The sequence below is a fragment of the Manis pentadactyla genome, chromosome 15 (assembly GCF_030020395.1).
Source record: "Manis pentadactyla isolate mManPen7 chromosome 15, mManPen7.hap1, whole genome shotgun sequence".
Taxonomy (NCBI): Eukaryota; Metazoa; Chordata; class Mammalia; order Pholidota; family Manidae; genus Manis; species Manis pentadactyla.
Genome location: NC_080033.1, coordinates 68,325,115 through 68,339,388, shown reverse-complemented (window position 1 = coordinate 68,339,388; position 14,274 = coordinate 68,325,115). Strand labels below are relative to the sequence as shown.

The 14,274-nt window shown below is 45.2% G+C and overlaps 1 protein-coding gene across 3 annotated transcripts in view; it reads right to left on the bottom strand.

Moving 5' to 3' along the window:
* Nucleotides 1-14,274, bottom strand: part of CDH13 (cadherin 13) — a 1,152,846-nt gene that overhangs the window by 16,039 nt on the left and 1,122,533 nt on the right. For all 3 annotated transcript variants that reach the window (XM_057493261.1, XM_036909367.2, XM_057493262.1), the window contains exon 11: nt 10,274-10,416. In XM_057493261.1, coding sequence (XP_057349244.1) covers nt 10,274-10,416 — 143 coding nt within the window. The remainder of the gene's footprint in view (nt 1-10,273; nt 10,417-14,274) is intronic.

The following is a 14,274-nucleotide window of genomic DNA, read 5'->3' as shown; positions in this document are numbered from 1 at the left end:
TTCTTCCATGTTGCAGTGTGTATCAATGCTTTGTTCCTTTTTATGACTGAATAACATTCCATGGCTAGACCATGTTCTGCTTCTCTGGTCACTGGCTGATGAACATTTGGGTTGTTTCTACTTTTTGTCTGTTATAAATAATGCTGCTCTGAATACATGCATACAAGGGACCAGATTTCCACATGCTACAATGTCCCTAGACTATTAAAATAAGACTCTGAATGCCCCTCGTCAAGAGAGCCCCCTTAGAAGAGGGTGCCTGGTCTTGCCGCAGCTGGATGGGCTGTGGGCTGGCTTCCTCTGCAGAGAAGTTTTCCAACAAGAACTTCCCGAAGCTAGTGCTGAGAAGTACAGGGAAGTAGTAGATTTTTCTATTCCCTGGTCTCAAGTATTCCCTGATCTGGGTCTCAGAGGCATGCAGCCTGGGTCCTACCTTGGGAATTACGAATGCAAATGGTTTTATATGGGGAATAGTGTACAGGGTGAGGTGCCTACATGAAGAATAAAATGCAGGGAGAAGGGGACAGGGGAGACACATGAAGCTTATTTTGGAGATGCATGTACTCTGGGCATTAGGACTGTTCTGTGTCCTGGTATATATAGTAGACGCTCGGTCAAGTTTTGAATTCATTTGGATTGATTTGAAAAAGCTAGTGGTATGTTGTTCTTTCCATTTATGTGATCTGTTTATATGTCATGACTTTTCATCTCTATCTTACCTCGATTCTGAGTAGTGACTATGCCTATATTCAAGTCCTGCCTAGGGGAGTAAAGAGTTCCCTGTGTGTGTGGGAGGGGGGTCTGTGCAACTGGGCACAGAGCAGGTGCCTGCCCCAGGACCAAGCAGAGAGACCTCAGCTTGAGGCCCGAATCCTGGGAGGAAAGTCGGGCTGATTTAAGAGGAGCCCAAGTTCAGGTGTGGGTGGAGAGAAGGCTGAGCTCCCAGCCAGCTTCTGAGGCTTGTTTGTAGGGGCGAGATGCATGGGTGGGGCGATCCACCCCCTGCCAATTCACTCCTTGTCTCTGGGCATCTGCTGAACTTCACCAAGAGGCTGTGAGCAAATAAATGCCACATCTTTATTTCATATGAACAGGGCCCTAGCTTCCCTTCCCCTTGCCTCAAAGTGAGATGAGCCGGGGCCCTTCGTATTGTTTGTTTACCCCCGCATTCTACTTACTATGGCTTGGCAGTATCATGATTTTACAAATCCCTTTTGGTATCTGCCCCGTAAGCCAAGAATCCCATTGCTTTTGAATGCACAAGCGTTCTTTTTATTGCTTTGCTAATAGAGAGCTTGCCAATTGCATGTTATATTTTGAAAAAATGTAATAGTAAAAAAACCAAAAACCTGCACAAAAACAATTTTTGTGCAACAGAGTGCCAGGTTTCCATGTGTAATGCTTGTTGTGGAACTGGGGGTAATAACTCATGTAATTCAGACTCAGAAATTCTTTTAGAGGACACAATAATCTGCAACCTGAACTGTCTTTAAAGAATTCCACCTTTTGGCTTTTTTGTTTCTATTTTACTGACTTTTGAGAAAAGGAAAACAATAGAGGAAGAGCCCACGTTTAAACATGACAGCATCAGTTTATCCATTCAGGCTGTGGGCACCTCCGAGGACGAGGACCAGCCCTGGGCCTGGTTGGATATGCACGACAATCCCCGGGCAGGTGCCTGCTGTTGCTTCGGTAACCGTGTGGCTGTAGAGGGTCTCTAGGAGGAGGGAATGGTAGGGCTATTTTGTGGGAAGAAGTTCAAAGATTTTCAGCCAGAGGAGGGCTTTGAGAGAGGCAGAGGTTGCCGGAGGCCCGGGAAGGAGTGGGTTTGAGTGAGGAGAGAGGGTGCGGGGAGGCCAGCCGGGCCGCCAGGGAGGGCTTTGGCTCTGCGGTGGGACGCGAGAGCAGAGGCCGAGTTCCGGAGGCTGAACACCCAGCGGGAACTGGGTTGGGCAGGAGGGGCAGGAGCACAGGGGTCGGGCTCTGGTCTGGGGACCATGCAGTTGGCGAAGCTACCACCCAGCCACGAAATGGGGACGCGGAGGAGGACCAGCTAAGAGGCTCTTTGGTAGAGGGAGTGAGCCGGCCTGGAGGGTGTTGCAGACAGTATTTTAATGCCCAAATCAGTTTCTTTTCCCAATGCATGTTTGACAACTTTAAGATAGTTGATTTGGCTGGTCAGCGGGGAAGTGTCCTGCTGTCAGGCAGATGAACGTTGGCATAAATCTCCCCATTCAGACTGAGGGCAAGCTCCATGGATCGATGCCAATGTCCAAGGCAGCATTTTCTGGCTAATTTCTGGTTTAGAGCCCGACTCCGAGCAGGGGTCTCTGCAAACCATCCCTTCCCTAAGAAAATGCTCAGACCACTGCCGGGTGGTCTTCATGTGGCATTTCATAGTTGGCCTCGGACACTGATGATTTTGTCATGGTAAGTTTAGAAAACCAGTCTGTATCTCAGCTCAAGTCAGCTGACTGAAATGTTTGTTAGGTGTTTACTAGACCCCAGGAATATTGTATTCATGGTTTTGTCCTTAAAACAATGCAGCAGGGCAGGTGGCATTGTCCTCTCTCTGCAAGTGGGGAAACTGAGGCCGAAAGAGGGTAAGTCTCATGCCAATGGCAGCCTGGCTAAGTTGGGGAGCTGGCTCTTATGGAGGTGTGGCAGTACCAGGCTCCCACGCATCCTATGACAGCACCTGCTGCCTCCAAATGGCTGAGATGGCAGCCTGCCTTTAACCAGACCTCAAGAATTCTTTTATTGGGCCACTTTGTCAGTGACAAAACTGCAGCTAGTATGTTCAACTTGATTGATATCTCGCTGGTACTTGAAATAACGAGGAATGATGGCTGGGCCTTCCATTTATTTTTCTTCCTCAATTACTATAACAGTTCAGATAAGGGGTGTTAAACTGGCTTAATTGGGTTGCCATCATAACTAATGGCTTGATTTTATCCAAACTAGCATCTTTTAAGTAGCATTAATCTAAATAATCTTACTACATCCTCCACTCAGTCTAGAGCTTGGTTGGTCTATAAAAGGAGAAAGGCCACAAATTGAAACATCTTTTTGAAGTTCAGATCCACAGCTACCTTCAGCAGTTCAGCCGCCATTTCACTCTGGGGTTGAATAACATATTTTTTTCTTTTAATCAATCTGAATGTACTTTGCACAGTATTTCAATTTTGCATCGGCTGGCGTTATCAGAACATCTATTATATAGGGGACTGAGAGAAAAGACAGGTTGGGACATGATGTATCTCAGCTTCTGAAAAATCATTATCTTAGTCTATTCCATTTTAATTTTACAGCTATTATACCTGGGTCTATATCTGTGTCTTCTTGGTGACCCACATCACATTTTTCACTGACAGACTCAAACATACTTTATACAAGTTACTAAGTCATGGAAACATGCTGCTGAATTTAGTGATAATCTGGCTTGTTTTTACACTATCATACTGGAAATAGATGGGGAATGCCACACAGGTGATAATCATATAAAGGCTTAATGTGGGCACTAGAGATAGCATGGGCTTCCTGGTTTGAACTACTTCATGTGTACGAAGCCTTGGAAAGAACTAAAAGGGATGTTTTTCTTCTTTTTTCTTTAAACTGTCTGCATAGTGTGGGTGCTGGGAACAAGGACTTTTGGACTTACTGAACCAAATATTTGTGTTTGGTGTTTGGAGTCACAATTTAGATCTCCTCTGAGGGCATAAGAGCCATTCGGTAATGATCATGGGATGCTGGGCCCTGTACAATTTCAGAACAGAAGGAGTGGGAGATGAGGTTATGATGAAGAGGAGGCTGGAAGACTGGCCTGATGGAATCTGGGGCACAAGGCAGGAAGCCAGGAAGCAGTGACCGTCCCTGTGGGATCCCAGACTCCTAGGAGAAATCTCTTGTGACAGTTTTAGCCTGCACAAGGCAGTGAGACTAACATCTGACCTTTCTGGTGATTAGTTGGGCAGGAGTGAGAATCACACTGGGATTTGCCCTGGGCTAGTTGCTGCTATTTTGGGGTGTCAGCACACCCCCAAAGGGATATGTATCCTATTGCATTTCCAAATGTTTCCTCTTCATTTTGGTATTTTCCTTAATAGTTATTTTTTTCCCCTTCTTAAGACAGGCTAGCAATTCTGTGTTCGTTGAAGTGTTTACTAACACAGTTCCTGTCCTCTGAAGGTACAATCTTAACCTCTTCAGCAAATCTAGAACACATAGGGAATGATGATATCCGTCTCTAAAGAGAAAATGCTTACCGACAGGAAAAGTCATACTTTTTCCATCTATAGGACTAAAGGCTTTACTCTTCAAATGGTTTACCTACAGCTAGTCCTGCTTTAGCAAAACAAAAGCATTTCAGTTATACTGAAACAATGTCATTAGGTAATTTGTGGTTCATTAAAATCGGTAACAATTTACAAAGAGTGCCTTCTTGAGAGTTTTGTGGGTTACAATCTAGCCTCTATCCATAGGGAGGGACTGAAGTGCTTATTTCTCCTCAAATCATCAATGATGTGGGCATCATCAATATTGTATGAAGCATGATTCTAGAATCTATGTAGACTAACTTTGAAGCCCCAGGCAAATAGTCCAAAGAGCTTTTTGGTGTTGTTAACCTCAAAACGGGTTTCCAGCCCTGCTTCCAAGTGTCTTTTTTTTTTTTTTTTTCACTCCTCCATTCTGATCTCACAGTTTCTAGGCTCCAAGAGGTACTTAAAGGAAAATTTTCCTGTACACCTGAAACTATAATATGTTCACTACATTTCAATAACAAACTTTAAAAAAGAAGGATAATTCTGGTGCTGCTGTACCCTGTTCTGAACTGAGAAAGTAGAGCTTGTGTAGCAAGTAAGATGGTGCCACTTCTTCCTTCTGCCAAGTATTGCGGGGCCTGCAGGGCGGATGCTTGTGTGGTCATTGCTGCAGATGCCCTACAGCCTGTATTTCCCAGCCGCACTGGCCAGTCAGCAGCTGAGGATTGTCCTTCCTTCCAGTGATAAGATGCTGAAAGTCTACTGTCTACCTCTTGGGTAAACTGGTGCATAGAGAATACATGAATGCCGTCCTGGGGAAGGCATAGTGACCAGGTATCTGTGCTCTAGGTAGTCGTGTTATTTTTTCTCACTAAGTTTTTACTGAAATATAGAAACGTTCATGTTTCCATAAATAGAGACCCTGAAGAATCTTTAGCAATCTGAACACACTCCGTAGCCCAATGTTACAAGCTCAAGAAACCTGTCAACAAGGCAATCCAGCCGATGATGAGCTTTGCCTGTGTTTGGGCTTTAAATAAATGGAATCACTTCGCGTGTGATCTTCTGTTTCAGCTTTCTTCTGCTCAATATCATGTTTGGGAGATTCATGCTGTTGTGCACAGCTGCAGATCATTCATTCTCAATGTCGTATTCTCAACTGTGTCAATGTAATAATGTATTTGTTCTACCTGGAGTGGGCATTTGGGTAGTTTCACTTTGGGGCTATTAGGAATAGTGCTGTTATTAACAGTCTGGTGCATGCACTTTGGTGAGTACATATGCATATTTCTTTTGGCTATATAGCTAGGTGTATAATTCCTGGGTCATAGGGTACACATATGTTCAGACTCAGTTGATACTTTGAGATTCCGCAGTGGTTGTAACGAATTATACTTGTACCAGCTGGATATGAGAGTCCCAGTTACCTCACATCCTTGCCAGTAGTTGGCATTTTCCATCTTTTTATAGTTCGGCCATTGGGGGTATGTTGTTGTCCTGCATGTCACTGCATTCCCTTGATTAATTTGTACTTTAATTTATATTTGCATGAGTTTTATTTCCTTGATTAATGAAGTTGAGTATCTCTTCATATGTTTGCTGGCATTTGTGTGGCCTCTGTTGTGAAGTGTCTTAACCGATTCCCTAACCATTCTTCTCTTGAGTTGTGTCTTTTGTGATGATAGGATTTCTTTGTACTATAAATATCTTCTACTTGGTGGGGTTACCTTTTTACTTCCCTCATGGTATATCATGTGATGAACCAAAGGCCTTAATTTTAATATAATCTATCACTTTTCCCTTTTTGTGGTTAGGATTGTTGTGTCCTGTTTAAAAAATTTCTGCCTACACCAATGAATCAATATTTTCCTATGTTCTTCTCTGAAAGACATAATATTTCAGCTTCTATATTTTGATCTATAATATATTTAGAACTGCTCATTATATGTGGGTGTGAGAGAGGTCAGGGTATGTTATTTTTGTATGTACATCCAGTTTAGCCAGGTCTGCTCTGCAGCCATCTGCCAACTTTTAAAAAATTAAGACTTTTGTAATCTAACTAGGTTTTTCTAGTTTGTGTAGTGGCGATATGAGTCTACCTGGAATTTCCCTCAGCCATGTAGTTTATCAACATGTTTTGTCATAAATTCCTGAGTGACTCCTTGTTTGGAGAAAATAAATTTATTTTGCTTTGCTTTCCTAGTGTTACATGACAAAAAATCCTTATTTATTCTAGCAGCTACATTGAATTTCTGTAAAATTAATAAAAGGAAATGTTTACTTTGTATAAAAATGAGACATTGGTTAGACTATTAACTTTGATCTAATAGGTGAGTGTTGGTTTTCCCTGATTAAACATAATGCCTGGAGATAAGTTTTCAGGGGGTGACAAAAAGGAGACTTTAAACAAAGTTACTCTGATTATGAGGTCTTCTTAAATTTATGCTTCTTTTGCTCTAAGGCTTTGGGCCTTGTTCATGATTATCATCTCTAATGGTGGCTCTGTATATTAATGCCAACCTGTTTTCTATTTACTGTTAACATCACTAGGGACATTTCTGTCTTTGGAAACATCTGTGACACCAGATTTTGAATTTACTTGTCTGATATTAGTATTAACAGAGTTAGGCAAGAAGTAGTTCTCCAACCCTATTCTTCTTGAGGACCATTCTTGACTCCATTCTTTCCTCTCTAGAACCCCACTGGGGTGGGAGTAACATTTATTGAACGTTTAAACAATATGACTTGTGATGGGGCGTGAAGATGGCACAGCCCTTTACTGTCTCACTTCTCACAAAAACCTTGTAAGTAGGAATTATCTTCCTTATTTTGTAGAAGTAGACACTGATCCTCTGAGTCGTTTGCCAGGTTACACCAGGAGAGAAGGCTCTCATTTCTGGCAAAATTAAAATGTACTTCATTTCTAGGCGGTTTTGTTTTTGTGACGATTAATTGCATGAAGTATTTCATTAAGTCCATGACAACTACACTATCTGCTGTATTTCAACCTTCCTTTGTGGTGTTCTTATCTGATAATTTTCTCTGTAAGTACAGATACTTTTGTGTAGTATAGAACTTGAAAATCCTCACTTTGGCTGATCTATAATTGACACTTTTCATTTGAACAGCACTGCAAATGTTCTCGGCTTATTGTCATCCATGTTTATGCCCTCAGCACTCCTGACTAGGAAGGACCTGTTCCTTCTTCAAAGCTCATCTGTCCCAATGGCTCCCACCTCTCTAGCATGGGTGACTCTCTGAGAAATCTCCTTACTTCTCTTCCAGTCCCATGTTGTCAGCTTCTCATGGACGTCATCCCAACAGTCATCCCATAGGACAACCTGGGGACAATCCTTTGGAAGGAGTTCTGCTTCTGTCGATAGAATCATTCCTGGTTTCTGGACTAGAAATCATAATATCACCTTTCTGTAGTCCACACTGAATATGTATTCTTTTTCAAAGCTTTGTTTCTTCCACTCCAATGTTTCCTGGATTCATCCTTCCTGGTCCATGTCTATTGCTACCAGGCATACACTGACTCCTTCAGCTAAAACACCTGCTATGGGCCTCCACATATTTCCTGACTATATTTCCTCCACCCAAATGAAGTTTAGGCCCATGCTTCTTACCTTGATTTTTGCCACAGCTCCCTAATGCCTCTCTACCTCACACATCCTCATCCTCTGATCCATTTTCTACACTGCCACAGGAGTTTTCTTTCTAAGCACAAAGTTTGCTCTGGAGGCAAGTTAGCTACATAACCAAATCAAATTCCTTGGCACAGCACACAGAGCATTTCATGACTTATTCCACAGATACGTGAGCACATGTCTAAATCAGGCACCGTAGTAGGAGCTGGGCGTTCAACACAAGACCGAGTTTCAGCCTTAGAATATTTGGGTGCCTGCCCACTTCTCTGCCTTTACCTTGACACATGTGAAGCCTGCCATGCGAGCCTCCAGTAGTGCCGACCAACTTCGCAGCGCCCCACACAGCCACAGTCTTTCAGTCCATGATTAGAAAGCCTTGTGTTTTCTCAACTCATCTTCCATCACTCAGTTTAGAGACCCTCCCAACCAAGAAGCTCCCCTGACTACTCCTGAGGCTGGACAGGGGGCTCCTCTGGGCTTAGCTCCATCAGAACAGTGTGGCATTCGGTGGCGATCTTCTGCTAACTGGCCTAATGTCCCAAATAACTCATTGGTTCACTGAGCATCTCTGAGGCTCCAAGACCATGCAGTGTCTGGTCCAGCTTTCTGTTGATGAATGTCTACGTGCAATTTCATCATGTCTATTTCCTCCTGAAGAACTATGGGACCTGCTGGTTGCCTGCTCTGTCATGTGACTCATGTGGATTTTGAGATGCTTTGAAGAGACGACCTCCCCACACACATCCAAACGGACTTCTGCACGTTCACTGGGTGGATGCAGCTCTTCTCTTTCTGTTTCTTACCTCCCACACTGTGCTCCCTTCTAGCCTTCATTCCTCTGCTCTGTGCTCTCTGGCACCTCTACCCGCTGGCCCTGCCACGTATCCAAATCCTGCCTGTGTTTCTGGGCCAAACTCAAAGGTTGACTTCATTGTGAAGCCCTCTCTGCCCGTTGTATGCCCCATGGATCACCTCTTAGATGTGCGCTTTTACCTTGTCTGTCCGTGAGCACCCAGCATATAGAGATGGGGTGTTAGGGTTCATAGTTCACCGGTTACTGAGTATGACAAAGGAAACATATAAAGAGTCCTGAATTCATTCCGATAAATAGTACTCAAAACTGAAACCTTCAGTTATGAGCAGCTGGCTTTTAGGAATAATAGGGAGAACAAAACTTCCTGTGTGACTGACCTAGTGGACATCTCAGCTTGACATACCCCCCAACCAACTTTGACTCCCCTGTCTCAGCCAGTGGCAGAGTCTGCTAGTGTTGTATCCAAAATACATAGACAATCTCAAGAATCTGATCCTTTCTCATCCCCTCTCCTTCCCGTTATTGGTCCAAGCCCCCATGTTGCCTAGATGGGCATCTGTCTCCCAAGAGGTCTCCCTTCCTCTGTCCTTGTCCCGTATGTTTGATCTCAACAGAGTGGCAGATGATATGATACACTGAGCTCTACTCAGAACTCAGCAGAGGTGTCCCATTTCACACAAAGTAAAGGCCATGAGTGCTCTGGGGACCCACACTCCCATTCCCTTCATGTCCTGCCCCTGCTCCCCGAGCCCCCAGCCTTCCTGCTCTTCCCTAACTTCAGGGCTCCCACCCCCAATTCCTTCACACTTCTTCTCAAATACTGAGTTACCAGCACCACCTCCTTAAACCTGTAGCACCCTTTCATTGGCTACCTCTTTTCCTGGTTTCCCTGTTTCATACATAAAGAGTATATTTTCTTTTTTTCCAAAAAGCATTATTACGTGTTTTACTCCATTTTCTTCCCTTCTCCATGGATGTGTCAGCTTCTTGGGGACAGTCATTTTGTTTGCTGCTGTATCTCCAGCATCTAAAATAGAGTCTGGCCTGTGGATGTTGCATTATTAGCTTTTGAATGAACAGCAGCTGGTTTGTGATCATGAAGGTGCTCGCTGGGAGCCCCCGATGCCTTCCCGTGGTAGTCCGTCATCATATCAGGATAAAAGCTGGGAGCACAATTCCATTGTCAGGTTCGGTGATGCCCTCTCACCCTCTTTCACCCGCATGAAGTAAGAGAAGGCTCCCAGCCAAGGAGAGCATCGTGCAAGATGAAGGGTGTAGCTGTAGTTTTCCAGTGGAAGCCCAGGTGCCTGCTTGAGATGCAGCCCAGTGAGCTCACTGCCCTGACCAGCAACTGAGCAAAGACCCAAGAATTCCAGAACTTGGGGACATTACTGCTCACTGTGTATTTAAACATTTGCTTTCCCTGCCCCCACATATTCACATTCTTCCCAAGGGCACCTCTAGGAGTGTCAGAAGAAATGTAAAGATGTGAAAATATATCTATAACTAAAAAGTATACACTTGATGGCGTTTGAAAAATTACTCACCGCTGTCGATTGCCAGGAAGAGGGCAGTGTACACGCTGTTGTGGACGAAGGGCGACTCGCGGTCCAGCACGGCTGTGGTGTCAACAGTGCCATTGATGGGGTTTATATTCAGCCAGCCTGCCGGGTCCTTGTAGACAGAATACCTGAAAAAAAATCCCCAACAACATCACATTACATTCACAGTGTATTCCTGAAACATTCACTGAGTGCTGAGCACAAGCTTCCACGCAAGGTATCAGGTAATTCTTAATACAAATCCCAAAACATCATTGCGGTTAGACTTGTGCATTCAGAAAGTAATGGGCTCTGGGCCTTCTCTGTGCTAAATATTTTGTACACATGCCTCCTTTATTCTTCATGACAAGCCTGTGAGGAGGGAGATCTGATCTGCCCAGTTCTCACACAGGCAGAGGTCACAGCCCGTCTCCTGAGCCCATGTACAGTTCAGGTTCTTTTACACCTGGGATGCATCTCACATGCAGTGCAAAAAAAACAACAAAACCCAAAACCATGACAATCAGAGAGAACTTCACCAGGGCCACTGGCAACGTCGGGTCTGAACCTGGGCTGGCTGGTGCCAGGAGGCAGCTCTTACCCTCTGCCCCGGCTATATGCCCCATAGCACACACTGGCAGTGCCACAAGAGAGCTAAAAGCGTGAGCTTCAGAGGGAAAAGGACCTGGGTTCTGGCTCTGTGGCCTTGGGGGAGCCACTGCTGTGTTTCCTGTCCCTCCTCTGTGGGGCGGGATGATCCTGGTGACCTCACGGGGGAGGTAAAGTGAGGCCCTGATGAGGAAGTGCGTGGCTCCGTGTAGCGTGCTGCTGTGCAGTTCTCAGATGGCCCGCTGGGGTCAGGTCCAGCGTGCCCTCTTTTTATGTGATCCACACCATTCCAGAATGTTTTGGAACTATCCAACTCAGTGGAGCCCTGGAGTCAAACAAACAGTGAACAGGATGGATGAGAGAAAAGGTAGGTTTTCCCATACTCCTTGCCTCCTCAGTTATCACTTCCATATTTCTTAAAAACAGAAGAAATGTATAACTCATTAGAAGGAACTACTTTAAAAACTGATTTGATAGCAATTTATGCTTCCACTTGCAAACTTCGATTATCTTCTAAGACCCGGATGAAATGTCTTCTCTCCGTCACCCTGTATGAGTTCCTCAGAATTAGTCATTCCCTCTAGGTCTTTGCTGGGCAGGTGCATAGATTACAATGTCTGTTGGCGCATAATATAGGCCCTTGTCGGTCTGCTGCGTTCACCAAACTCCGAGCTTCTCAATGTCAGGATGAGGTTAAAGTTGGCTCTTCTGCCACATACTTTTGGTGTCTGGCTCTGTGCTAAACATGCCATAATCTGTGCCACATTTATTTTTGTGGTTCTTAACAACCAGAGGAACTTGGTAGCACCCGTGTTTGAAAGATGAGATAACCAAGATCCAGAGAGGCTTAGCAATGTGTCAAAAGCTGCACAGCTAAGGAGTGGCAGAGCTGGAATACAACACAGGTGTGCTGGATTGCAGGCACTGGCCCTGAGCCAGGATACGGTTTGTTGTTTATGCCCTGCACCAGTTGCTGGCTATTCTGTATCCCCAAGGCCATGTACCATGCCTGGAACTGAGTGGCTGCCCAGCACATGTTATCGCAGCCTTTCTCTTTCAGTTGCAACAATCACGGATATGGAAAATGCAGACAGGCAGCCTTTGTTTTCCATCTTACAGGTAATAAGTTCACAGTTGATCCAGGAGTGATTGGTGGTGGCTCAACACATTTGAAATAATGAAAAATTTAAATGGACAGTATTTTATTCCCTGATGGCTTAACTCAGGGTTGGAATATAAATAAAAACTGAATTAAAGAACCCAGCTTGCGTGTCGGCAAAGAAGTGATGCCCTCTGTTTCTCCCTCTGTTGTATAGTTGGCCTCGTGGTGGGACAGTCTGCTGCTTCTCCTGCGTGAGGCGGAGTCACACGCAGCCAGACACTTACGGACATCTGCGCGGAAGCTGTCCTCTAAGAACAGTGCCCAGCACAGTTAGGCCACGTGTCACGCTCCCAGTGAAAACAAGGGCTTGGGTGTTTACAGGAGAGCATTTCCCTATTTTTCTTCCTTAAAAAATCACCAGGAATTAAATCGCTGTGCAGTTCCACCGTGTTTTTGCAGGGCTCTTGTATTCTGTTTCCCTCTGTTGGCTTATTTATTTTGTTTGGTGTCCTTCCCATCAGAGACCTTGGGGAGGCACCCCTGTACCCTAAATCTCCTTGATGTCAGCTTGCTGCTTCTACTAAGAATCACAGTCATGGACAGGGAAAGACAGGGCGCTGCATATACTGAGCCCAGCGCCTGGTCACACTGCGCCCGTGTAACCCTAACTCAGAGCTGGGGGGAAGGCCCCGAATGTGGGTGTGATCCTATATTCTACCCCAGAGGGGAGAAGAGCTGGATGGAGCCTGCCAGGCACCCTGCTCTTCCTCTTCCTGGTCAAATCAGCCCTTTGACCAACTGGCCAGCCACTGCATGTAAATTCCTGACATTTTCAAAGCTGTCATCTTAATGAACCTTTTGGTATAAAAATACCAGCATGCAGGATGTTTTCCATGCTCGTAGGCCTGAAAAATGCATATGCCTTGTTAAACTGGAATTCCTGGGCAATTTATCCATAATGTGAACCTTGCTTGTTATAGGAGAAGAAAAATCGAATTAAGAATAGACCTCATTTCGGTCTACAGGAGCTGCTGGAATGCTCGCTGAAGCACAGCCTCTTCTGGTGGGGTGTTGGGGTTGGGCGATGCAGGGCAGGCTGATTAGCAGAATCAGGCAGCGTGGCCAGGTGGCACTGGGGGCACCGACCACACTCGGGCCCTGCAGCCCTCCCAGAGGCAGGCTCACCATCAGTGGGGCCCAGCGGAGTGGCAAGGAAGCTGCCAGTATGAAGACCAGGCCCAGGTAATGACTGGGGAGAAATTCCAGAGCCAGGGGCTGCAAGCTCGGCCCGCAAGGCACCCTGGGAGTGGTGGGCAGGAGGAGGAGACCCAAAGATTTGACGAGTCCCTTCTGCACGTTTCTTGGGGTCACTTCCTGTGATGTTGGGCTTCCGCATTTGCTCATTATCCACACCAAAGCCACACGGGTTCGCATGACCTTCCTTTTACTGCAGACTTAAAAATGTTACAAAATAAAGGGGGCTTTAGTGCAGGAACAGCCAAACGCATTAATGTCATATGTTAGTGCACTAGAAGTGGGCGAGTTTTACAGATAAATAGATACAGATATGTAGATATAAATATCTAAAAGATGTATTAGCAAACTAGAGATATATCAATCTATTCATCTAGACAGGTGTTTTAGATATAATAATTATATATATATACACACACACACACACACACACACACACCCATGTATATGCTTCAAAATTTACTCTTTGATATAGTGCATGTTGGATTGTTTGGAGCAGGTGGAAGGTTCAATAAATAGTGTCGACTCCTCATCCATCTGGAAGAAAGAGTAAGTTGGATATCTTTCTGATGCCTTTTGACCCTTGAGCTTATTAGAATACATGTAAATGCATCCAGAGAGGTCTGGGTGGCTATTCACAAACTGGTGGCGTGGATTACCTTGGGGAGGGGGTTTGGGGTGGGACTGGTGCCAGAGGAAGTCAGTGCACGACCCCCAGGGCTTTGTAGATCTACTGCCGTGAGCGAAGCCCTGGTCTAGAATGAGCCCTGGACAGGGAACCCTCAGGAGTGTCCTGGCTGAGGTCACATACCGTACGGAGGCTTGGTTATTTAGACCAACAGATGAGCCAATGCAGCTCACCCTCAAAGAGGAATCAGTAAGGATATTCTAGACTGTGAGAACCTGGAAAAGGAAAACTAGGGAAGTAGGAACACAGAGTGATTTTATATTCCTACGGAAGGAATCTTCCTGTGGAGGGAAGCAAACAGCCCTGTAACACCACGGGGAGGACAAGAAACGGGCACGTGCTCAGCTCACCACT